This window comes from Alligator sinensis, unplaced genomic scaffold (assembly GCF_000455745.1).
Source record: "Alligator sinensis unplaced genomic scaffold, ASM45574v1 scaffold794_1, whole genome shotgun sequence".
In the NCBI taxonomy this organism is placed as follows: domain Eukaryota; kingdom Metazoa; phylum Chordata; order Crocodylia; family Alligatoridae; genus Alligator; species Alligator sinensis.
This window is the reverse complement of record NW_005842125.1, coordinates 1,136,579-1,163,442: the sequence shown is the minus strand read 5'-3', so window position 1 is coordinate 1,163,442 and position 26,864 is coordinate 1,136,579. Positions and strand designations below refer to the sequence as shown.

Sequence of the window (26,864 nt, the reverse complement as noted above, 5' to 3'; positions counted from 1 at the left end):
TTGTTGTTATGGCTACATAGTAAGTTTCTGTAATGTTGTATACCCTACATCATATTACTTGTGTATGTCATCATGCTTATTTCAAGTCCAAAACATTGCTCCAATTCACATTCATAAAGATATGCCCAAGGTTCAACCATTGTTCCCATTATTTTGTGGTGGAAGGAGGCCCTAGCATGATCCGACTCTAGTAGGCAGAGAGACTCAGGGCACATCTATGTAGAGCAAGTCAGCAACATGTAAAAGTTAGTACAGTTTCTCTGCACAGCACTAGTTTAAAGTGTGGTACTCATTTTGGCAGAAGGATACTTTGAGAGACTGCTAATATATGTAGTACTGACCAAATTACTGAGCAGCTAAATTTGCATTTTTATTTGATCCAGAAAAAAAAGCAAAGCAAAATCTGAAAAGAGTTGCACAACTTGCAGGCCCATACTTACCCTACTGCAATCTTGGTTCATTTCTTGCAATCATTTGCAGAGCATAACATCGCTAGCTGGACCAGTGGGGCAACATTATTTGCCTTCCCAAATGAAAAAGTACTTGTAGCCCATGCTATGGGGCATTTCTCCTGTTTTTGTATAAGAGCTAGGGATTGCATCTTATCCTCTTTGGGCCAAAAGTGTCATGGATGAGGCTTCTGTCAGAGAGCTAGTGCAAGTTTTCTGATCACAAGCCCTGGTTCTCATGGGGCACTTCAACCACTCTGACATCTTCTGGGAGGGCAATACTTCAGTATACAGGCAGCCCAGGAAGCTTTTGGAGGATGTCAGGGACAACTTCCCCATGCAAGTGCTGGAGCAGCCAACTGAAGTTGTGCTCTTTTTGACCTGTTGCTCACAAACAGGGAAGAATTGGTGGGGAATGTAGTAGATGGCAACTTGGGCAGCAGCGATCTCAAAATGAATGAGTTCAGGATCCGTAGGAAAAAGGAAAAGTGGAGAGCAATAAAGTAAGGACACCAGACTTCAGAAAAGCAGACTTTGACATGCTCAGGGAACTCATGGGCAGGATCCCCTGGGAGGTCAGTCTGAGGGGAAGAGGAGTCCAGGAGAGCTAGCTGTACTTTAAAGACGACTGAGTGCAGGAACAAACCACCCCAATGTGTAGGAAGACTACCAAGTATGGCAGAATATTAGCTTATCAGAGAACTCTTCAGTGAGTTACAACACAAAAAGGAAACTTATAAGAAGTCGAAACCTACACAAACAACTAGGGAGGAATGAGCATTGCTCAGGCATGCAGGGATGAAGTCAGAAAGGCCAAAGTGCAATTGAAGTTGCAGCTAGCAAGGGATGTGAAAGGTAATAAGGGTTTCTACAAGTATGTCAGCAACAAGAGGAGGATCAGGGAAAATGTGAGTCCTTTACTAAATGGGGGAGGCAACCTAGTGACAAAGGATGCAGAAAAGGCTGAAGTACTCACAATGCCTTTTTCACCTTAGTCTTCACAAGCAAGGTCAGCTCCAAGACTACTGCACTAGGCAGCAGTTTGGGGAAGAGGTGAGCAGCCAGTGGCAAAAGATCAGGTTACGGACTATTTAGAGAAGTTGGACCTATAAAAGTCCGTAGGGCGAGATGGGATGCTCCTGAGGGTGCAGAGGGAGTTGACTGATGATACTGAAGAACCACTGGCCATCATCTTTGAAAACTCATGGCAATTAGGCAAGGTCCTGGATGACTGGAAAAAGGGCAAACAGTAGCCATCTTTAAAGGTAAGGAGGATCCAGGGAATGATAAACCAGCCAGCCTCACCTCAGTCACTGGAAGGGTCACGGAACAGGTCCTCAAGGAATCTATTTCTAAGCACTTGGTGGAGAAGGTGGTTAGGAACAGTTAGCATGGAATTACTAAGGGCAAGTCATGCCTGACCAACCCAATTACCTTGTGACAGGATGACTGGGGGATGTGGGGAGAGCAGTAGATGTAATATACCTTGGCTTTAGCAAGGCTTTTGATACCATCTCCCACAACATTATTGTAAATAAGCTAAGGAAGTACAGGTTGCATGAATGGACTGTAAGGTGGATAGAAAAACTGGCTGGAGCATCGGGCTCAGAGGATAGTAGTCAATGGCTCAATGTCTAGTTGGCAGCTGGTATCAAGTGGAATGCCCCAGAGGTCAATCCTGGGGCCAGTTTTGTTCCAGGTCTTCATCAACAGCCTGGAAGATGGGATGGAGTGCACCCTCACCAAGTTTGCAGATGACACCAAGCTGGGGGGAGAAGTAGATATGCAGGAGGGTAGGTTTAGAAAGACCTCAGATTGCAAGATTGGACCAAAAGAAATCTCATGGAGTTCAATACGGACAAGTGCAGTCCTGCACTTAGGATGGAACAATCCCATGCTGGGGAACCAACTGGCTAAGCAAAAGCTATGCAGAAAAGGACCTGGAGGTTACAGTAGACGGCAAGCCAAATGAGCCACCCACATGCCCTTGCTGCTTAGAAGGCTAGTAGCATGCTGAGCTGCATTGCCAGCAGATCAAGGGAAATAATTATTCCCCTCTACTCAGCATTGGTGAGGCCACGTCTGGAGTACTGTGTTCAGTTTTGCACCCCCTGCTACAGAAAAGATATGGACAAATTAGAGTCCAGTGAAGGGCAGTGAAAGTAGTTAGGGGGCTGGGGAATATGACTGAGGAAACTGGGTTTATTTAATCTAGAAAAAGAGAAGACAGAGGAGATTTAGTAATAACAGTCTTCAGCTGTTATTGTAGCTGTACTGTTCTCAGTGATGGCAGATGACAGAACAAGGAGCAATGGTCTCAAGTTGCAGCAAACCACGTTTAGGAAGAATTCTCTCAGGAGGGTAGTAAAGCACTGGAACAGGTTACCCAGAGAGGCTGTGGAATCTCTATCCCTGGAGCTTTTTAAGACCTGACTAAACAAAGCCTTGGCTAGGATGATCTAGTTGGGGATGGCCCTGTTTTGAGCAGGTGGTTGGACTAGATGACCTCCCAAGGCCCCTTCCAACCCTAATTTTTTTTTTTTTAAAATCCTACAATCATAGAAAACTGAAATTAAACAAAATACTGATCAATTTTACTCCTGTAATTCCTAACTCTGGGGAACAACGGAATGATAAAGAATTAAATAACTTTACAAGGAACAACAGGAGACAGCACCCATACTACAGTGAGCAAAATAAAAAGCCAATCCAAATATTTGTTTGCACAGTCCCCACATCACCATCCTCACAGCCCAAAGTTTCATAGGGTGGGCTGAAACGTAATTCTGTCCTCTTCCTAGCACCTACAAAAAGGCACAATTTACACCATACATCATATCTTGTTAGTCAATGGCTTTAAGTCCAGAAGAGGAGTGGGTCCAGAAACAACTTCATTGTTCACCGTTCTTCAGTAAGCCTATTTTAGAAGAGTACACCTGTCTGTGTCCAGCGGGCTTGTTTTTGGTTTTAATTTGGGTTGTTTGTTTGTTTGGGGGGGGGGGAGGGGGGGAAGAAGAGAAAGAGGGGGCTATCACGGATAAAGAAATGCTACATATCGGTCTTAAAAGCATGAGACCCATCAGACAATAAAAATGTGAAGATACTATCATACCACTGTTTGCTTGGTCAAAACCTTGAACGTCAATTTGCTCACTCTTCTCAAACTTCTACAGCACGGCCATCATGTGCAATGCAATGTTAGAACCACTCTGTCACTTCTCTTCCCCATGCCAATACTGGGTTAGATTATGATAAATTACCTGAATGTCCTTTGGAATGGAAGATCAATATTGCAAGGGCAATTAGGTCAATATTCCTGGAGTATGAAGATGGAGAGGTGTGTGCATGCTATATTACACACTGCACCCCACGCCACCCCTCTTACTTTCGAGGGGATAAGTTACACAAATTTTCCTTTTGGAGGAAAGATCCTCAGCTACTCACCCTGTTGTACATGTATCTAAGCATGAAGTCCAGTAAGAAGGATTTCCCTTTGCGGAAAGCTCCTGCTACAGATACAACTACTATATTAAGATCTTTTATGTGTTCCTGAAGCAAAATGTTTTCCAGTGCCTCTTCATCTAGTTCAAAGTTGTGATCATCTTCATGAGCAAGAACAATCTGTATTGGTCGTGGCTTCTTCAAATCCACTTCATCATCTGAATCAACCACGGCATCAGAGTCAACTAGGTCATCGTCCTCCTCAAAATGCTTACCTGGAAATTAACATTACAAAACAAAAGTGAGTCCACTGATGAGTAATATGAAACTGCATTGGCAGAACTGAAGACTGTTTACATCAGGGGTAGGCAACCCCAGCCATGGGTGCCAGAGTGGCCTGCAAAGGCATTTTCCTTGGTACGTGCACCTCAGAGTACATGGCAAGGAAGGGGCTGGGGCTGCACTGCCACAGCAAGGATTGGGCTCCTCATGGCTCCCCTGCCATCCCAACATCTTACAAGTTAAGGTTGAGAGTGTTTTCGGCAGTCTGCCCAAAAATGTTGCCCTGGTTTACATACTTTTTCCATAACAAGCTTTAGTGAAGTACCTACCAAGAAACTATCATATCACTATAAATGAGTCTGCAGGTACTTTAGGTCATTATGGGCCACTTATAAAAATAAAAGTTTTGTACCATATGGATATCACCCCTGGTAACACAAGTCTTCTACACTTTTCTGTGTCCTATTCCATAAGCACTGACCATAACATTACAGAGCATAACCCCATCTCACCTGAGCATTCTTAAAGAAATACATGTACCCAGATTTTTCCAGCATTAAATATTAGTGTCCTTAAGAAATACAGCTTCTATCGATGGCCTTTCCTCTCCCCTCATTAACTTTTTTTTCTTAAAATTAACTTTGAAATTAACTAGTGTGACAAAGACAAACCTGCCATTTTTAAAACAATATTTTTTTCTATATTTATGGATAGATGGGACACTCCGACTTTGACAGATTTGTTTGCTAAAAGTAGAGACTTGAATGTTATCTAGTATGGTTTCCAGGGCTGCACTGCAATGAAACCTTGTGTTTCATTTTATATATTTTTCTTTCCAATCCCCACACAATATTCATTTTCATCCTCAAGTGCATTGGAAAATTTGGCAAACAAGCAGTGTATTTAAAGTGCAAAGAAACTACCTTGTTAATACTTAGCTAAGTATTGGACCTCTCACAGAACAGGACTTGGATTGCTACAGATGTTTATAGTATATCGTAAAGCTATCAGATATGTAGGCAAAAGCCAAGCAGGAATCAAAATGATGAAGTGATTTCAAAGCCACTGTGGGATAGGGGAGATGGAAAAAATGTAAGCACCTTGAGTGAAGGATTAATATATACAGTTTATGAAAGGAAGGAGGTCTTTGGAAATAAAAAATACCCAATAGCTTAAAAACATGGTTTTCTAATGTGCATGTTGTCTGGCCTACAAGATAAAAAGGAATATATACACATACATACATTCTGAAACAAAAAAATTCTACAAATATTACTAACAGCAGCCAAATCTAGCACATAAAAAAAAAAAAAAAAAAAACCAACTTAAGACTCAACATTCCATTCTACAACAAGGGGTAGGGGAAAAAAGCCACATCCCATGTCAGTCTCAAGCTATCATTTCCAATTCAAATTCTTCAGCAAGTAAAGAATGTCAGACCAAACAATCTTGTATGCAAAGGCACCCCAAGCATGGAACACATGCAATTAATGCAGATGCATAAACTGTGGAGTAAACTGCTCCGCAGTAGGACAATCCCGGGCTCAGCCCAAGTCAGAAGCAAACTGAGCAAGGGAGAAGCAAATTAGGCCAGGACTGCTCCTGTCCTGCCCTGCCCCCCTAAAGCAACTACAGGAAACTCCAGGATCCAGCAGCAGCTGCCCAGATGCCAGCCCTGCATGTTGGTCCCCAGCCACATGCTTTTGTGGCCCTGAGTAGTCTGCAGCCTGCTGACACAGGCCTCAAGGATGCTGTCCCAGGAGCCTGTCCCCAGCATGTAATGGACACTCCTCACCATTCCCTTGCAGGCACAATGCCATGGCTGCCGAGGTGCTCACTGACAGCCTCCTCCTCCACCCCCTGCAGTAAGGCACCTGGGCAGCCACCCACAAACCCCTGATACACAGTGCAACCAAAAGAACACACACACACACACTACAGTTTGTAGAAAATCAACCTTTATTTCCCTCCACAACACAAGACAGCTCCCCTCCCCCACAACCCCAATGTGCACCAATGGAGCACCCTTAACCCTATGAAACCATTTACTGCCTATTGACAGGGTTGGGGGAGAAAACAGTGGTGGAGAGATGCCTATGGCATACGGTCTTGAGGGAAGCTCCCAGCACCCCAAACTCTTCTAAAACCACCTTGGGTCTGGATGCTCCCACAGCAACGCTGGTGGGCCAGAGGTTGACACAGGGGCAAAGGTGGGTGATGTCCAGCCTGCTCAGCTCACTCCCCTTCCTCCTCCACAGGGCCCGGGCCAACATGGGGAGCCAGTCCCCGATTGGGAAGTGCCTGTGGTGGGGCCACATGGAGGTGGGATAAACAGCAGATGAAGCGAGAGGCCTGGGCACCAGGGCGGCCAGGATCGGGAACAAGGGCTAGGGACCCTGCCCAGTGCAGATGGTGCTGCACCTCCTGCTACACCCACTGGCGAGCCCAAAGCAAGCCTACAAAACTAAGGAAGTGATACTCCCACTGTACTCTGCACTGGTGAGACTGCAGCTGGAGTACTGCATCCAGTTCTGGGTACCACACTTCAATAAGGATGTGGAAGAAACTTGAGGGTCCAGAGAAGAGCCACCCATATGATCAGGAAATTGCAAGACAAGCTGTATAAGGAGAGGCTGAGGGAGTTGGGCTTCAGCCTACACAAGAAGGCTGAGAGGGGACTTGGTAGCAGCTTACTGCTACATCAGGGGAGTACATCAAGAACTCTGTGAACAGCTGTTCACTAGGACACCCCTGGGGAGGACCAGGAGCAAAGGATACAAACTCCTGGGAGGTTGCTTCAGGCTCAATTCCAGTAAAAACTCCTTCACGGTCAGGGGGTCCACACTGGAATAAATTGCCTCCAGTGGTAGTGCAGCCACCTACCCTGGAAATCTACACAATTACCTTGCTGGGGTCACTTGACCCCGGTCATCTTTTCCTGCCTAGCGCAGGGAAACTGGACCCAGTGATCTACAAGGCCCCTTCCAGCCCCTAATAGCCACCTGTAGATTCATAGATTATCAGGGACCAGGACACCAGAAGTGGAAACAGACACCTCCAGAGCCAGCACCACCTCAATGACAGGCTGATGCTAGTTCTGTGCTGGCAGCCATTGCTCAGCACACTTCCACCCATGAATGCTTCGTGCCTCCCAAGACAGGGGGCAAAGGGGCACTGCAACTGCCCGCAGGCAGTGGTGGGGGCATGACAGCAGTGAGCGGGTAACTCCCACAGGCAGCTACGCTGAAGTTGGCAATGGGGCGGGCCAAGTAGAGACTGCCCGCAGGCATCAACACCGGTGTGGGTAGCAGGGAGGTGGGGGCCACCTGCTGTCCACTACCACTGGTATCTGCGACAAAAATCAGTGACCACCCGCAGACACTGCCAGTGCTGTCAGCAGGGAGGGGGTGGCGAGTGGTAACTGCCCACAGGCACCACCAGTGGCCAATCTTAGGGGGTGCACGTGCACCCATGTGCACCCCCTACGCGTCGCCAACTGCTTCCATGTACTGCTCCTCCATTAGCCCCTGCAGGAGGGTGTGGTGCACCACGTGATCCTTGTGGTCCACTGCATGGGCCTCACACTCCATCAACTCCAAGGCCTCCCAGATCCTGTGGTACCTGCAGCATCAGGCTCAACTCAACTCTGAGCCAACTCCTTGGAGAGGATGACCAGCCACTTGAGGAGAGCCATTTGGATCTTGACTCCAGTGCCGATACAGCTGGTGCAAGCCAAGCACACCTGCAGAGGCTGGAGGCATCCTTGCGGGCCCATTGCCCCTACCTCCAGGTGGTTCGCCCCTGAATCCAGCAGCTGGTTCTGTAGAACAAGGAGAGACTCATTGTGAGTGCAACATTTCAGAGATAACAGGCACTATATAGAGGGGCTGTGCACTGGTCACCCTCAATTCAGGGACTGTGCATGCACAGGCAGCCAAGGACTATGGCAAGTTGCCTGGGTGGTCCTTTTAATGGGCAGCTGCCAGGCAAGCCTTCCTTGCCTGCTTCCACAGTAGGGGCAGACAGGCTGTTTGTCCCAGGCAGCCTGCCTTCCTCGTACCCTACCCAGGCCAGGCCATACCTGACCCCTACCAGCAGCTGCCGCAGCAACTCTGGAGCAGCTCTGACCCCCACCCCAAAAGGCTTGGCACTTCACTCCCATGCCACCAGGCCTGTGGAGTCCACTGGGGTTCTGGCAGTCAAGGGCAGGTGCAGCAACTCAGGAGAGAGCCAGCTGGGCACTCAACGAAGTGCTGAACTGCCTTGAGACTCCCTGAAAATTGGGGAGGGGAAGCAAAGAACTCTGGTAGAGGGGAGGGCCCCTCACACCCTGTGCAGGGCCCCTGGTTCCAGATATGCAGCCCTGGGCATAGGTGGCCACAGTGCCGCCTCTCCCCCCAAGCCCTCCTCCCTGTGCAGGGGCTTACCGGGCAGATGGGGCAGCTGTTCCCAGCAGTTGGATGCTGTTCCTGCCTGTAGAGATTACGTCCAGCTGGGCAATGCAAGCCAAGGTGGCGAGAGAGGCTGAGGGCATCAAGTGTGCTGGGACCTGGCACAGGAGCCCCAAGGTGTCCTCCCCTGGAGTCTGCCTGGCCTGCAGCCCCTGCCACTGGCTCCTACATCCCACCTGTGCTGCTGAAGACATGCAGGGTCTTGCCAGAGTCCGCAAGGACCAGGATCCTCTCAAGCTCTCAGCAGAAGGTCATGGTTCTGGGCACAACCCTGGACTGTCTATTGTGGTCAAAGATCCGGACCCACTGTGCCCTCATGGCCTTCACCCAGCACTTGTGGCTGGTACACTGGTATCTGCATTCCTATATCTGCTAGGCCATTCAGAGGCAGGTATTGACCCATGTGGCATAGGAGAACTGCCACTGGGACTTCAATGTCCCCCCAGCTGGCATGAGGTTGGCCATCTCGTGGGTCCAGGTGGGCCCCTATCCCTAGGTGTCAGTGGGCGCAGGGCCCAACATGGCACCTGCTTGGAGCAGGCTAGTCAGGTGACGGCAGGTGGCACCAGGCTCAGGCCCAGGGAGCAGATGGAACCATCAGGCACCAGCAGCCTGCCACAGTGCCTGGGAGCAGCCCCAGGATGGCAGGGAGCATGGAGGTCAGTCCAAGGCTCTGGGTGGCTCCGTTATGCAACAGAGAAGCTGGCTCCACCACAAGGCTCCTGCACCTAGCGCTGCCAAGCCATGTCGCTCAGCAGCAGGCAAGTGTGGCCCCCTGCTAGCTGGGCTGACCAGGTGCAATTTACTCCTGGGTCAGTGTCTACTGATTACTGCGCAGCAGTGCATCTATCTACTGTGCCCTAACAGACACCGCACCCAGAAGGGACCTGGGGGTGACAATCAACCAGAGGATGAACATGAGCCATCAGTGCAATACTTGCCAGCAGGGCAAATAGAACTCTGGCATGTATCAGCTGAGGCATTGCCAACAGATCCAGGGGGTGCTCCTCCTCTATTCAGCATTGGTGAGGCCACAGCTGGAGTACTGTACCCAGTTCTGGATACTGGACTTCAAGAAGGTTGTGGATAATTTGAAAGGGTATAGAGAAGGGCCACCCATAAAAATCAGGAACCTGGAGGATGGACCCTATGAGGAGAGACTCCAGGAACTGGGTTTGTTCATTCCGAGTAAGAGAAGACTGAGAGGTGACTTGATAGCCACTTACTTGTAAGTTGGGGGTGAACACATCATACTACCACTGCAGTGGATACATATTCTAAGGGCATGCCATGTAACCATACCCATACAATACCACATACTCTTACATGAATGATTTTCAGGGTTTGTGTTCATAATGGGAGAATTCCAGTCCCTTGATCTCAAATCATTTCTAAAACAAAATTAATGATAAAATATTTAGAAGAGCCCTACTTCCTACCTACAAGGAGGAATGTAGAGAAAGATTAATGTTCCTTTCTAGGATTTTCTATTCTGATCACCTGCCAAAGAATCTCATACAATAATTTCTATATCAAGGATGTGTGAGTGACACCCAGAGAGCCGTGGTGGATGGGTCGGTTTCGACCTGGAAGGGTGTGGGAAGTGGGGTCCCACAGGGTTCGGTCCTTGGACCGATACTCTTTAATGTCTTCATCAGTGACTTGGACGAGGGAGTGAAGTGTACTCTGTCCAAGTTTGCAGATGACACAAAGCTATGGGGAGAAGTGGACACGACGGAGGGCAGGGAACAACTACAAGCAGATCTGGACAGGTTGGACAAGTGGGCAGAAAACAACAGAATGCAGTTCAACAAGGAGAAATGCAAAGCGTTGCACCTAGGGAGGAGAGATGTCCAGCACACCTACAGCCTAGGGAATGACCTGCTGGGTGGCACGGAAGAGGAAAGGGATCTTGGAGTCCTAGTGGACTCCAAGATGAACATGAGTCGGCAGTGTGACGAAGCCATCAGCAAAGCTAACGGCACTTTATCGTGCATCAGCAGATGCATGACAAATAGGTCCAAGGAGGTGATACTTCCCCTCTATCGGGCGCTGGTCAGACCGCAGTTGGAGTACTGCGTGCAATTCTGGGCGCTGCAATTCAAGAGGGATGCGGATAACCTGGAGAGGGTCCAGAGAAGGGCCACTCGTATGGTTAAGGGCCTGCAGACCAAGCCCTACGAGGAGAGACTAGAGAAACTGGATCTATTCAGCCTCCGCAAGAGAAGGTTGAGAGGCGACCTTGTGGCTGCCTATAAGTTCATCACAGGGGCACAGAAGGGAATTGGTGAGTATTTATTCACTAAGGCGCCCCCGGGGGTTACCAGAAATAATGGCCACAAGCTAGCAGAGAGCAGCTTTAGACTGGACATTAGGAAGAACTTCTTCACAGTTAGAGTGGCCAAGGTCTAGAATGGGCTCCCAAGGGAGGTGGTGCTCGCCCCTACCCTGGGGGTCTTCAAGAGGAGGTTAGATAAGCATCTAGCTGGGGGCATCTAGACCCAGCACTCTTTGCTGCCTATGCAGGGGGTCGGACTCCATGATCTATTGAGCTCCCTTCCGACCCTAACATCTATGAATCTAGGGGGTACAACTTTTCAGAAAGGCCCATTGGAACTTGTCCTCCCAAGAGGTACACAAGCTAGTTGAGGAAAAATTTAGGCTGGACAAAGACAAACTTCTTTTCTGTAAGGGTATCTAGAATCTGGAACACTCCCAGCAGAGGTGGTGCAGTTGCCATCCCTGGAGGTGTTCAAGAAGATGCGGGACAAACACCTTGCTGAGCTCGTTTGAGCCCAACTACCTCCTGCCCACAGCAGGGGATCAGACTTGACAACCTTACCAGTCTCTTCCAGTCCTATTTTATGATTCTAACAGCCATGCACATGTAGATGCAAGACGTTCACTGTGCAGCTAATTAGTCTACTGTACAGTAAAGTGTCTCATGTAGATGGTGTCCTCTGAGTAACAGCCAACAGCAAGTTTTATTTAGCACCTCTTGAAGAGCAGCACCTAAGACCTACAAATCTTGAACCCATTATCAAAGCCTTGGCCATCCTGGTGACAACAGCCATGAAGCTTCTAATGCATACTCTAAGATTATATCCACCCATATACTTGGGTAACCACAACATGATACTATACCCACTAAGTCCATGCTAATGAGATGGGTGCTCCTTGCAGCCGTAGGCAAGGCACTGAAGTAGTGATATGGGGAATTCCTTCAGATCACAAGCATCTGGAAACGCAGGGAAATGGACTCAATGGTCTAGGAGGCTCCTTGCAGTTCTATGTGGCTAGACTGCTACCAGTACTAGAACTAGGTCAGGTATATATTTATACATCACTGCACAGCAGGTGTGAAGGCAGACCCTAGATGTGTCTAGCCTGCCTTGAAAAATGACCCAGAACCTGGCCAAAGTGGATTGGGAGCCAATTGATTGTATAGTTCAGATCTTTTTAACACCTCTCCCAATATGCCCTGTTGAGGGGGGTCAGTCTGAATGCTCTCTGCACCCTTGGTTAAACTCTTCAAAGGACAGGCAGCTTCATTTAGGGGACATCTTCCAGAAATCATGTGATGGTTCATACTAGTTGGCATCTCCTTCTCCAGTCCAAATGCATTATGAGACACAGCTCAAATACCACACCAGAAGTCTTTCTAATGAAGGTATAATCTGTTAGATTGGGGGTGGGCAAGATATGGCTCACGAGCTGGATCCAGTCTGTGGAGGGGCTTTGTATGACCCATGGAGGGTCCCTCTGTCCTGCCTGGCCCTGGCACCATCTAGCCCATGGTGCATCTTGCCACCTGGGTGCGCAGCAGGGCTAGGGCAACTCTGCAACTGTACTCTGACCCCATGGGGACTGGCAGGGACCTGCCTACACAGCCCTGGCATGGCCTGCCCTGGACCTGCCCCAACTGGAACAGACCAGCACACAGAACACTAGCCTCAGCCTGGCCCATGCCCACTTCTGACCTGCCCACCCACAATGTCTGGTGGCAGCAGCAGCCAGGCAGAAGTTGCTGCTGGGTGCAGGGGAAAAGCAACTGCTTTTAACTCATTGCTGCCAGGCCCTTCTTGTTGCAGCCGCCTACAGCCCGCACCCAAGCTGCCCTATGGCTCATCTCCATTGCCATCACCACCGTTGCCTCAGGTAGAGAGAAGCTGAAGGGCAGCCCAGGCACAGGCTCCAGGCAGCCGTACCAAGGAAGGCCCGGAAATGGCAAGTGGGAGGCAGTCACTTTTCTCTTGTGCCCAGCAGCAGCTTCTGCCTGGTTGCCACCACTGCTCATTGTGGGCATGCCGGTCTAGAGCAGGTGCAGGGTAGGAGAAGCAACATGGTGTGTGAGCTCTGGGCTGTTCACCAGCCCATGATAGCTCCCCAAAACAGCTTATGTGGCCAGAAGGCCCAAATAAAATTGGGATAATAGGATACCAAGCTCCTGTAGATCTTCTGGAGTTGAGGGTGATCTTTTAATACACATATCTGTACACGACCATAATCCAACAAACCCTCATGTCCTGCATGAAGAGCTTCCGTGACTGGGCTCTATTCCAACTGTACTGCATTTGTGGTTATTACAAAATGCTGAACTAAAGGAATCTTACCCTTGGACTGCCAATCTGGTCATTTCGGTCAAGATAAGGAGACAACATTTTCCAACACCCATTTGCAATGCATCATGAATTTACAGGATACAGTGATGTTTATATAAACTAATGGTACCCTTTCAGAAACAGGCACACTTTTGCTACTATTTGATCCATTTATTGCCAAATGCTTGCTAACATCCATTAACTTTGAAAAATCAATGGTCTGCCCAACTTAACACCCTGAACCCTGTTCCAAGTAAGAAGGCTTTGGCATCAGATGAATTTCGTTTGCCTTCTGGGTACAAGACTTTACCACTAACCCTAAAAATTCAAAGTTGTATGGTAGCAGCCCTGGATTCCTTTTAGAAGCTGTCTTGTTAGCCAGCTCCAAGAATACAAGCATATTCTATTCTAATCTGCATGAAGTTTCTGCTTCCAGATCATTTAAATTAAGGACCAACCAACAAAAGTAACTGGCAGACACAGAATTCTAGTATTATTTGGGTAGGCAAAAAGCCTCAGCTCTTAAGTTACTTTGCACTGGGCGATTCCTTGTAGCGTCTGGGCACTCATTAGTTTCCCATTTTAAATTTTTTTCTAGAAGCTTAGGTACCCCAAGCACAAAGATGTACAGGATCTGTTCCAGAGATCCCCGCGAATGGTGAAATCTGCAAATACATCGGAGCCCACTGGCAGCAAGCACCTGCCGCAAACACCGTCAGTGGCAGAGGAGGGAAGAGAGTGAAGAGGAGCAGGCTGGGTGGACTCGCTGAAGACTAATCTTGAGAGGAGAAAAAAAAGACACAACCTTCCCAGGGAAAGTGGTGGCAGATCGATTGATCTGCAAGCTCGGAGGAGTTCATGATCCACAACAAGCACTAAATGCCGCTGCGCTCCTTCACTTACCATGGCAGCAAGTCAGTTAATTAATGAAAGCTATGAGAGAGCGTGGGTTTGAATATTCTCACTGCAAATATTCGAAACCGTGAATGGCGAGTGTTTCCTGTATTCACTTGTATAGCATAATTTACATACTTATAGGCTGCCATCAAGTCACCCCTATAAGTACATAAGGGGTGTGCATCAGGATCTGGGGGAACACCTGTTCACCAGAGCACCCCAGGGGATGACAAGGTCCAACAGTCACAAACTAAGACCATTTTAGGCTGGACATAAGGAAAACACTTCTTTACTGTCTAAGCCCCCAAGGCCTGGAATAAGTTTCCCCCCCCAGAGGTGGTGCAAGCACCTACTCTGGACACTTTAAAAAACCAAAACAAAAACAAAAAACCCAAAACAAACAAAAAACAAAACACATTTGTATGTTTACCTTGCTGGGATCTTTTGACCCTAGCTGACTTCCTGCCCCTTGCGCAGGGGGTTAGACTCAACGATCTTATGAGGTCCCTTCAAGCCCTAATGTCTATGAATTTATATAATTAAGTACCTAAAAGGAGACAGTAAGGTTGAAAAAATATTACACCATGTCCTTTAGAGGTCAAACTTTTTTTTTTTTTTGTTGGGGGGGGGGGGGGGGGGGGGCCCCCCCCCCCCCCCCCCCCCCCTGCCAAAGAGCCCTTAGGTTCTTGACTCTTGGACTATGGATACTTATTTAATTACCATTTTACATTCAAGCTACTAGATTCCCTTCTCTAATCTAGTCCCAGCTAAGGAGGAGAGGCTTTAACACAACCTATAAAATATCTATACTCCTGTGGACAGTCAGATTCTTGTACAAAACATCCCATCTGTGCAAAAGGTTCAACAGATGCCATAAAAATTTAGCTTGTTCATTATTTGGAATCATTAGGCTTGTAACTTGATCATTTAAGTCAACATCACTGGAGCAACTGAGACTCAGTAGGAGGCATCTCTTGCCTGCATCTATTATTCCAACAGCAGTAATTAAAAAGGTTTGCTGCAAGTGCAAGGTATTATTAAGTCTTTTCTCTTTTGATAGTCTTCAGCATCCCAGTAGGCTTCATAACTTATGGTGGCAACACTTCTTTGTCATACAATAAAAGGCTGTACCTAGATGGCTCTAACAGCAGTTAAAACCTTGAGAGAAGCTTCCCAAACAAGGAAAAGAAAAAAAATTAAGTCAAGAATTCACACCTGTCTGGGATAACTTGTTTCAAAAGGAGCAGGTACTTCCAAGCACCAGCCAGGGGACAGTAACATTTCTTTGAAGTGCACAAGATCATTAGTAGATACCTCCTCTACAACCCCTTCAGGTAAACAGATCCTCCAGCTCCCAAGTACAGTCACTCTACTCCCCTGTTTAATTCCTATTTTCAATTTCATTTACTGGCAGAATACTAGGAGGCGAATCAAAATTGTCCTTTTCAGCGCATCTAATAAGATATTGGGAAAACTCTCAACATACTATAGGAAGGATTATAATCATGATGAATCATACCCTTTCACAGCCACAAAGGAAAACTTGATCCAGTCAGAAAAGCAGGTTTCAAATTCATGCCTGGAGGAGCACAGTACACCCTTCCTTTCATAAGTAATCTTATACTAATCATTTATTATGGGTCAAATCCAAAAAGAGGTGTTAAGATGCCTAAACTCCCACTGCATTTTAATGGAACTGAAATGTAACAGATTAAGTCAGGCTATTGAAATTGGATCACAAATTAATGCTGAAGAATGGAAGTCTATGGGTGCAATTAATACAACACAATAAATTCTGGGGCAGTTTGAGCTGGAGTCAACTGCTCCCAGGTGCAACATCTAAATTTTACCTGGGGCACAGCAGTGTACACCCATGGTCAGTAACTACATGTGCATTTTGGTGAAGTAAATTATTGCACCCTAGTAGTGTTGGGGATAGTACTATCCTATGACAGACCTAAAATTAGTTTACTGCACCCTAATACCGGCACATGTATAGACTGTGATGCTTTACTGTGGAGCCAGTTAGTCTACTCTGCAGTAAAGTGCATGTATAGATGTACCCTATATGGGACAATAGTCCATCTATCTGCATGATAATAAAAGAAAAAATTTAAAATCCTGTGTTAACACCATCTCACCCCACTTACAGTTAAGCATATTTATGGTACAGGAACAGGTGAATGATGAAGGGAATGCAGTCAATTGGAAGGATTCTACTACACATGGGGCATGTCTACAAGTACTATTCAGGCAAAGCAAACTCCAGCACTTATTGCACTAGAGTTTATTGCTCTCAGGTGCCATATTTACACACGCGTCTGGAACCACAGCACATTGAACCAGGTTGGAGCAGCCCCAGCTGGCAGGGGGCTTGGGAAGTCAGCCTGCCAACCTGGGACTGCTCCAACCCAGCTCAACATGTTTTGGAGGGGCTGGCTAGGGCATAAGGGTGCTCCAGTGCAGGGCTAGCCAGCAGGCAGCCCCACTGCCTCAGCCAGCCACATTAGCATTTACATGTGCAGTGCTGCGAAGTTAAGCTCTGCAGCAGGATAGTACTTTTATACAAGTACTACCTTGCTGTGGAGTTAGTTTCTTGTGACCTAATAGGGCCACAGGTGTAGATATGAGACCTTTATTGCAGAGCTAGTTAGTCTGCTCCACAGTAAACATCTTGTGTTCTGAAAAACACAAACAGTTCTGAAAAAAAGTTTGGAGACAGTGAAGGGGAAGTAAGAGGCTGACAGTTACCAGCAAACCACGTAGCAGCCTTATTTAACCTTCCTGAAAAAACTCTGCAACGAAAGTCTTAAGACAATGATCACTAATCTTCTAGGAGCAGCAAAAATTACAACTGCAAAAGCCTCCTTTTGAAGAGAGACACCATCCTTAAGAGATCATGGTCTGGTGTCAAAAAGTTTGAGAGCTTTCAGTGATGGAAAAATCATCCCATCAAGTCAATGTCACAGGGGCAAATGCTTACTTAGAAGTATGGTGTAAATTCTTGGAATTTACTGAAAAAGAATTTTCTGCCTGCAAGCCAGAAAGTTTGAGAAGCTTTTTGAACACTGAAGGAAAGTTTGAGTTCCAGGAACTAGCAGTTATGAACGAATTTGAAATTAAATTAATTTTTAAAGGGACTGAATGCACTGTAAAAATTTGTCACTACCGAAGTTGGATTTGTTAATAAATAACATTTTTTTTAAAAAATCCAACAAAAATGTAAGCACCTATATGGATCTGGTGCTACTGACAGGAGTCAATTTACACATGGCAACAGCCATGGGATTGCTCTGGCAATTATTTAATGTACATGCATGATTAAAAAACAAAACAAAAACCAGATTTAATATCATTAAAAAGTTTTGCTTTTTAAAAAAAAAAATAAGACAGCTTAAAATGAAATATGAATTTCATACAGAATCAACTGAAGTATGAATTTATTTTAATAATTATATTTAGTAAGTAAGTATGTCAAGTCAGGAAGCCTCTATTATAACTAGGGGTCTACTGAACTCAAGGAGGCAGCTGGTCAATTCTGTGGGCAGATCCCAGGGCTGGCCCCCATTTTTGCAGGCCAAGTATAGCAGGGCCCCCTCACCTCACCACCACCACACCTCTGGTTGGTTGAGGTGCCTACCAGCAGGGCAATCCCATCCTTCTCCATAGATTGCCAGATGGCCCAAAACTACAGTTTAGTTGCTCTCATTGAGACAGGGGATGCCAATAATCCATGCATTAAATGTGGATTAATGGCTTCCCAAGTGGGGCAGCTGCACCAGGGTCCCAGGCTGGCTGTGGCAGGAACCTAGGAGGCTGCACCGGGGTCAGTGGAGCCCCAGCCTGGCTCCTTGCTGGTGGCAGGTGAACAGGTGCAATGAGCCAGGCCAGAGCTCTGCAGACCTTGGTGCAAGCTGCCTGCAGCCTCCCTGCCTCCAGCTACATGCAGCCCCCTTCCACCTCTACCCCATGCTCCAGGACTGCAGAGAAAAGGGTGGGAAGCCCTGCTTGCCAATAAGTGGGTTTTTTTGTTGGTTTTTAAGCAAAGCCTACCCAATTGCACATTGTGTGCAACCGTGAATTTAGTAGGTCCCCAATTATAAAAACTCTGGAGTTACAGGTCAATTTTCTTCTATAAGAATACAAGGCTTGATAGACCCCTGCATTCCTTGCACTATGCCACTGGATACAAAGGATCAGCAAAGTCATCACAGGTATTGGAACCTGGCCTCCGACTCCAGTAGATAGCATTGCGTGCTCTCCTTGATCAGGATTAGATACTGAGCCCACTTGGTTGATATCAAATTCCTGTTTTATTCTCTCTACCTGAACTCTGATCAGCTCAACTCAAGTTATGAATAGTTATGATTCTGTACCCAAGTGGAAGGTTGTTTTCCCATGAACTAGAACAAGCTCAGTAATTACCAACCCCCTGCTTCTGAATGGTTCTGGGTACTTCAGTTAAACGGCCCTTCTTGGTCCCTTTGCCTACATACAAAAATGTAAAGCATGAAAATCTCTCAAGGGCTCCATCTATATCAGTGATTCTCAACCTTTCATCTGGGACACATTAGCATAACTATCATCTTGCTGTGACCCACAGAGTGTTTCTCCCCACCCCACTGCATCTGGGCCCCTCCCTCTGCCTTGCTGCATGCTTGCCACACCCCCACGCTGTGTGCATCTCCATGCAGCCTTGTAGCATTTCCCTCAGACCTCCCAGTAACCCTTTAAAAATCTTCTTGTGACCCACTTTTGGGTTGGGACCCATGGATTGAGAAATGCTGATCTCTCTCTCTCAACTAAAATACTGCAGCACACAAGGCCAGGGGGTTACAATAGGAGAAATCATGGATTGGTTGGGGGAAGGGGGGGCAGGGTGTGCAGCGGGTTTTCACAGGGGGGAGCCTTAGGTTTGTTGTTAGGTTTGGTGTGGAAGAAGGAGAGGGAACAGTAAGGAGCACTGCAAGCAACAGAAAGGAAGTAATACCAGGCTTAAGACAGCGCAGGAAAAGAACATTCTGTATAATGTACACTACTCTCATTTCAAGGCCTGGAAACTGGAGGAAAAAGACTGCTATGGCTGCAGGTCGCAAAAAAGAGACCCTATTTGGGACTAACTTCTCTTTAGACTAAATGTAGAAGATATGCCCAATACATATGCCATTTCCATAGCCTTGGACAAACTACAGAAAGATTGCTGCTGTATTGTAGATTCTGCTCAAGTTTGGAAAGGACTTCAAGAAACATTGATTTTTCTTTTTTGCTTTAATGTTAAATTGCAGGCAGTAGTAAAATGTTGGATCCATCCACCTAATTTTCTTACCAATGTTCTTAATACAAAGTACCAGGGCAGATGCTTAGCACCATTTTCATCTCTGGCAGTTATGATATGAGCATCTGCTAATCACCCATTAATCATGCCAACCATAATAAGTAGTATATGCTTGCTGAGGATGTTTTAAAGAAATCACACCACTGAACTGGAAGTCACTAGCAAAACTAGACCAGCTTTTACCAGCACTAGCCTCTTCTACAATTGTGGAAAAAATATATTTTCTTCATCTGGACTGGTTCATTCAGGGTCACACAATACAGAAGGGATATGGACAAATTGGAGAGTCCAGCAGGGGCCAACCTAAATGGTTAGGGGAGTGGGGGTCATGATTTACAAGGAGAGGCTGAGGGAACTGGGCTTATTTAGTCTAGAGAAGAGAAGACAGAAGGAGGATTTAATAGCAGGCTTCTACTACCTGAAGGGTGGTTCGGAAGAAGATGGAGCTAGCCTGTTCTCAGTGGTGGCAGATAACAGAACAAGGAGCAACAGTCTCAAGTTGCAGCAAGGGAAGTTTAGGTTAGATATTAGGAAGAATTCTCACTAGGAGGGTAGTAAAACACTGGAGCAGGTTACCCAGAGAGATGGTGGAAGCTCCATCCTTGGGAGTTTTCAAACCACGGCTAGACAAAGCTTTGGCTGGGATGATCCTGCTTTGATCAGGGGGTTGGACTAGATGACCTCCTGAGGTTCCTGGCAACCCTAATTTTCTATGATTCAAGAGCTGAGAAATTTGGGGGGGGAAGAGGATGAGATTTATGACTTCAAAAACCTGAAAGGAAAGGAGGTAAACATTTGAAACAGCAGAGGTAAATACGGTTTCATTTTAAAGAGAACCATACCTTTGTGAACATGGCACTGCAAACCAAACCAAAAAAACTGCTTTACTGATTCATGGTTAAGAGCTTACATGCAGAGAAGCTCTGCCGCGCATCAGATGTACACAACCTACTATTGATGACCAAAGTCAATTATACTATTAAAGGATCGTAGGAAAGTAGGGCTTGAAGGGACCTCACAAGGTCATCCAGTCAACTGGAAGAGGGAAAGGAAGTCTGCTTTCATAATCTTATTGTCAAAAGTAATCTCATCTCTGGCTTCACTTGAAATTACACCAAATTCCACAATTTCAGACTAGTTTTTAGATATGGTGGTGTTCATATTGAAGTGACGGTGTAAAGAGCCTAAAATTTATTATCTGAGCTTTTGGATGGGAAGTCTGTACTACAATCCCAAGGCACTCATTGTGGGGAAAGTAGTGTGCAGGAGCATAAACAGAACAAACTGATAGCTCCTTTCACAGCTTCTCTACTTAAAAGGGTTCTCCTTCTGTCTAGGGAAGAGGCCTACATAGCTAATGTTTTTTGGGGCAACAGAAGGGAAAAAACCAAAAGAGAGAGAAAAAAAAGAAGTGTACAAAGAAATCATAAGGTCCCTTAATGGACTTACTGCAGATTGAATTTACTTCATTTTTGTTAATAAGTAGATTTGGAACCTCACATATGGTTTAGTCCACTGCTACTTATTGTTATTGGCATCCTTTAGTCTGCAAGAGACGGTAGATATTACAGCCTATGGCATACATGGTTTGGAACATCTCATATGACTGAATACTCCAATCCAAGATTTGCATGATCTGTGGCAGTGATTGCAAAATGTGTGCGTCACAGTTGGGTGGTTTGGGAGCTACCGTCTTCCTACGGACTCTTTTCTCTTCAAGCTGTTAGAGCCAATTCCTCTCATGCACTTTAATGCCCTGGTGGAGATGACGCCACTTGCTCCAGTTACTTGCCAATGATCAATTCCACATGCTTTTGTATCTTGCTTGTGTGCGTCTTTATAGCGAAGCTAGGGGTGTATCCTGTTGTTCTTGTTCCTTCAGATAGTTCCCCGTATAGCATGTCCTTAGGTATACGTCATCTTACAATCTGCTCAGATGGCCTAGGCAGCGCAGTCATCTGTTTGAGTAAGGCTGTCACACTTGGTAAATCTGCCCTTTGAAGAACCTGTGTTGATGACTTTATCTTGCCATTTGATGTCGAGTATAACCCCTGCAGATGGAAGCTGTTTAACCTTTCCTCTTGATGTGCATAAAGTTGTCCATATTTCCCCCACCAGGCATGAGTGCTGAGTATACAAGCTTTGTACACTAGCATTTTGATCTTGATGGCAAGCTTTGAGTTGTTCTAAGCTCTTTTAGTTAGTCTGTTGAAGGTGGTGGCAGCCTTCTCAATGCAAACATTGAGTTCTTCATCCAGCAAGAGGTTGGTGGTCACTGTAGAACCTAGGTAACTGAACTTTTAGACTACTAGCTGGTTCTCATTAAGTATGATTGACAGATCTTGTGGAACTCCCTGTCCTAGATCAACTGTTTTCTTTATGCCAATAGCGAGAGCAAGATGCCCGACAAGCTCTTGAAAGGTGATCCATGAGTTCTTGTAGCTGGTCTTCATCATGGGCTGTAAGGGCAGCATCATCAGCTAATAGAAGCACCCAGATAAGCAACTTTCTAACTTTGTCATTGCCTCGAGTCATGACAGGTTGAAGTTTCCCATTCAATCTTGTGTGAAGGTACACTCCACCTTCCATATCTGTAAATGCGCAGTTCAGGAGTACTGCGAAGGAGATTGCAAAGAGTGTAGGGGCAAGAATGAATCCAACCAAAAGAGAGAGAAAAAAAAGAAGTGTACAAAGAAATCATAAGGTCCCTTAATGGACTTACTGCAGATTGAATTTACTTCATTTTTGTTAATAAGTAGATTTGGAACCTCACATATGGTTTAGTCCACTGCTACTTATTGTTATTGGCATCCTTTAGTCTGCAAGAGACGGTAGATATTACAGCCTATGGCATACATGGTTTGGAACATCTCATATGACTGAATACTCCAATCCAAGATTTGCATGATCTGTGGCAGTGATTGCAAAATGTGTGCGTCACAGTTGGGTGGTTTGGGAGCTACCGTCTTCCTACGGACTCTTTTCTCTTCAAGCTGTTAGAGCCAATTCCTCTCATGCACTTTAATGCCCTGGTGGAGATGACGCCACTTGCTCCAGTTACTTGCCAATGATCAATTCCACATGCTTTTGTATCTTGCTTGTGTGCGTCTTTATAGCGAAGCTAGGGGTGTATCCTGTTGTTCTTGTTCCTTCAGATAGTTCCCCGTATAGCATGTCCTTAGGTATACGTCATCTTACAATCTGCTCAGATGGCCTAGGCAGCGCAGTCATCTGTTTGAGTAAGGCTGTCACACTTGGTAAATCTGCCCTTTGAAGAACCTGTGTTGATGACTTTATCTTGCCATTTGATGTCGAGTATAACCCCTGCAGATGGAAGCTGTTTAACCTTTCCTCTTGATGTGCATAAAGTTGTCCATATTTCCCCCACCAGGCATGAGTGCTGAGTATACAAGCTTTGTACACTAGCATTTTGATCTTGATGGCAAGCTTTGAGTTGTTCTAAGCTCTTTTAGTTAGTCTGTTGAAGGTGGTGGCAGCCTTCTCAATGCAAACATTGAGTTCTTCATCCAGCAAGAGGTTGGTGGTCACTGTAGAACCTAGGTAACTGAACTTTTAGACTACTAGCTGGTTCTCATTAAGTATGATTGACAGATCTTGTGGAACTCCCTGTCCTAGATCAACTGTTTTCTTTATGCCAATAGCGAGAGCAAGATGCCCGACAAGCTCTTGAAAGGTGATCCATGAGTTCTTGTAGCTGGTCTTCATCATGGGCTGTAAGGGCAGCATCATCAGCTAATAGAAGCACCCAGATAAGCAACTTTCTAACTTTGTCATTGCCTCGAGTCATGACAGGTTGAAGTTTCCCATTCAATCTTGTGTGAAGGTACACTCCACCTTCCATATCTGTAAATGCGCAGTTCAGGAGTACTGCGAAGGAGATTGCAAAGAGTGTAGGGGCAAGAATGAATCCTTGCTTCACTCCGCTTTTCATCTCAAAGCTGATATTTCTCCTTTTCAGTTGTCATTCTGCATGATAAAGTTGCAGGAAGATCTACACAAGTGTTATGGCACTACTGCAGGTTTGTATGCATTACTGCCTTCCTATTGCTGACTAGCAAGTTCTGCCAAGTAGCCCATTTTAGGGCTAGAAATAATTAACTGTTTTGAATATTTCTGCTATAAATAGGACTGATGAGTTAAAATTCTAAAGCCTTGTTTGGATATTCCAGAGTTGGGGGGGGGGGGGGGGGGGGTGGGGAGAGGTGTGGGGGAAGAGAGAAGATGGTTATCCATTAAATCCACTCCATACTTTTCATATTATAGGACTTTCAAATGCATTAATTCTAGACCTGTCATATAAAAAAACCTTAATAAAAGCTCAGAAGCTGTAGGAAAAGCTGTAATTCCACAAGGAAATAGGGAGGAGATATTTTGGTGACCTAGAAACCTAGGAAGTGTCACAGCTGATCAGACAATGGGTCTTTCTAGTCTTGGAGAGCCTTAAAAATTACTTTTGCATGTTGAATAGTATGCATGAAAAAAAAAAAAGAAACCAGGAGGAAGAAGGTTCCTCACCCCTCCATCCCACTAAATGAAAATATTGGAAAGCTGCTGTGTTTTGCTGCATTTTTTTGGTTTTTGAGGGGTGGGGTGGGCAGGCAGGGAGAAAGACTGCGGAAAGAATTTTTGCTACCAATTCATTATTGTAGCCAAAAGGAAGTACCAGCCCCCCCATAAGTTCAAATCTTCTTCCATATACTTGCCAATGGCTTCTGCTGATGCATTGGGAAAGGCAGGAAGGAGCATTATGAAGTTTGACACAAACCCTGTAAAGTTTTGCTTCCTGCTTTAGAGACAAATTCAGGGTCAGATAGTTGTGGTCTTTCATTGCTGAAAGGAAGTTTGGGGGGGGGCACAGCGACGACGACGACGACGACAAGGAAAGAAACAGCAACATGAAATAAGAACATGTTTCTACCTACCTAGAAAAATATTTCCTAGCACATTAAAAAGAGTGCAATAGGACCTATGCACAAAGCAGCATCATAAAAAAAAAAAACCAAAAAAACAAAAAACCCCCAACCTTAAAATCTGGACATTTAAGTTCCTCATGACACTCTTTTGAAGTATTCTTGCAGGCTTTAAAGAGATACAGTATGCAAAAAACTGAAGAGGGGAGGAGAGGAAGCAGAATCTACATTAAGTTTTCCCTCACCTCCACCTTTGCCAACAAGACCTCTCATCTATCTTTTAAGATGTCAGGTTTCCTACCACCAAGACTAGCCACGTTTCATAAAAACACTAGATACTTAAATGCACTCTGAAGGCTTAGAGCAGTGTTTCTCAGCCCTTGGTGCGCATACCCTGGAGGTATGAAAGACATGGGCAGGGAGTACATGGGTGCTGCGTTTTGAGTTTGGCCTGCCTCCCCAGCCACTGGGTTGGAGGCATCTTTGCCTGGTCGGGCTGGAAGTTCCAGCCGCAGCACTTTCTGCCGCGTCCTATGCACTGGGGCTTTCACTCCCCAGCATCAGGCGTGCCGGGGGATACGGAGGGAGGGGTGCTTTGCCTCAGGCCATGGTCCATGAGGAAAAAAAAATGGGACTTGGCTCACAGTGGTGAAACCAGAAGTGCCATGATGGGACTTCCAGTTTCACTTTTGCCGTGTTGATTACATAAGGTATCAAAGGCTGAGAACAACTGGCTTAGAGAACCTGTCTGCCCATTGGGCAACCAGCTTCCTATTGGCTTGAATTATGAATTCATTCACACTATTAGACAAGGATGTTATTCAAATGTGTTAGTTGTTGTTTAAATACATTCGCTGTCCAAAATTCAAGGTGTCCTTTGACAAGCACAATTGATCATTCTGATATTTTTTCTAGGAAAAAAAAAAGTTGCCTTAAGTTGCAACTGGCATGGATGCATTTTATGCTTCAAGGGCAAGTCATTGCCATGACAACTTAAAAATGAGCAACTGTCCAAACATAGGCTGTAAATGAAAGCTTACTTTGATCTCCAGGATATATGTTGTAGCCATGTTGGTCTAAGAAATATAGACAAACAAAACTCTTGGGTTAGAGGCAATATCTTTTATTAGACCAACTAAATAGTAGCAAAGAGTTTTGTTACTTCTCAGCACTAAAACCCAGTTGTTATCAAGAAGAAAACTATCAGCTGCTTCTACCCCACACTGCAAAGAAGAGGAATTTGGCAGTAGCTGCCAACTGAGCAGGTAAAAAAATAAATAAATAAATAAATAAAAATAATCCCTCAGTTTTGCCATGCAACAGAGTTTACCAGGAAGCTAGCTTTCATGTTCTGGTTCAGTTGTTCAGGCATCTCAAGAGTGCCAGTGTTTAAGGGTATCAGTCGGCCTGCTGACCACCAGTTAACTTAAACAAGTGAAACCTGTCTTTTATTGCCCCAAGGCTTGAATAAGTGAATCAATTATACTGAGTTGAAGAAGGAGACTGCATCATCCAACATGCAATAACTTGCACCAATCTCACAGACAGAGAAAGTTAAACTAGAGCAGTTTAACTCCTGAATGAAACAGTGGTTAAATAACTATTGTTCAGTTTTCCCTTACTGCAGGGTGGAACACACCAAAGGTTTGCAATGGATAACTTCACACGTCTCCTCCTTTTTAAAATTTGGGTAGAAACAAAATGTCACCTGATGCTGCATTTGTGGCAAGCAAATAGACATCCATGCCCTTTGCTGCAGCATATCTGTGGTGGCTGCAACAAAAAGGTAGTGCAAAATATTGCCGCTTTATTGCCAGGGATGTGTATTTGCTCTGTGGCAAGAGAGTGGGCAGCTCTTGGCTGTCTGAATTCTCCAACTAAACCGAGAAGGTGCTCCCAAAGTTTGAGGTGCCTGATCCTGCACAGGAATTCCCAGGGTGCGCCAGCATCAGGAACCTCAAGCCCTGGGAGCACCTGCCCAACTTTCCTGAATCTTGGAGTACCTCTAACTGGGAAAGTCAGGGTTCTCCACTTATGGAGACCTACCCCAGAATCTCTAGGGGCACAATCTCCACAAGTGGGGAAAGCCCACATAAGTCATGGCATAGAAGAATGTGACCCAAGGAATCCACAGAACCCCATGACAGGACCTGTGAGGCCTTGTGCCTCCATGCCAAGTCCTGTACTTCATGCAGAAGCATGGGTTGACATGCATGCCAGCAAGAAGGCACAGGGCAGCACTGGACCTGAGAAGTCCCCAGCACCTCTACCTCCATGCCAAAGGCATGGGTCGGTGAGTGTCTTATGTGAAGCACAGGACCCAGTGTCCAGGCACATGCCACCCCACACCTCGTCGCTGGGACCAGTGTTGACCCATGCTTCATAGAAGCACAAATCTGCATGGGTCCTGGCAAGGGGCACTGAGGATTTCCTGGGTTCCACACTGCCCCATCCCTCTGCAGAACCTGAAGTAGGTC

At 46.0% G+C, this 26,864-nt stretch overlaps 1 protein-coding gene across 1 annotated transcript in view; it reads right to left on the bottom strand.

Annotated features, from left to right (window-relative positions):
* ATL2 (atlastin GTPase 2) overlaps window positions 1-25,457 on the bottom strand; it is a 50,828-nt gene extending 25,371 nt beyond the window's left edge. Inside the window, exons 1-4 of the mRNA XM_025205717.1 lie at window positions 25,428-25,457; window positions 16,185-16,210; window positions 14,552-14,607; window positions 3,894-4,165 (exon numbers count right to left, since the gene is read on the bottom strand). Of these exons, the coding sequence (XP_025061502.1) occupies window positions 3,894-4,165; window positions 14,552-14,607; window positions 16,185-16,210; window positions 25,428-25,457 (384 nt within the window). The remainder of the gene's footprint in view (window positions 1-3,893; window positions 4,166-14,551; window positions 14,608-16,184; window positions 16,211-25,427) is intronic.
* Between the last annotated feature and the right edge of the window lie 1,407 nt (window positions 25,458-26,864).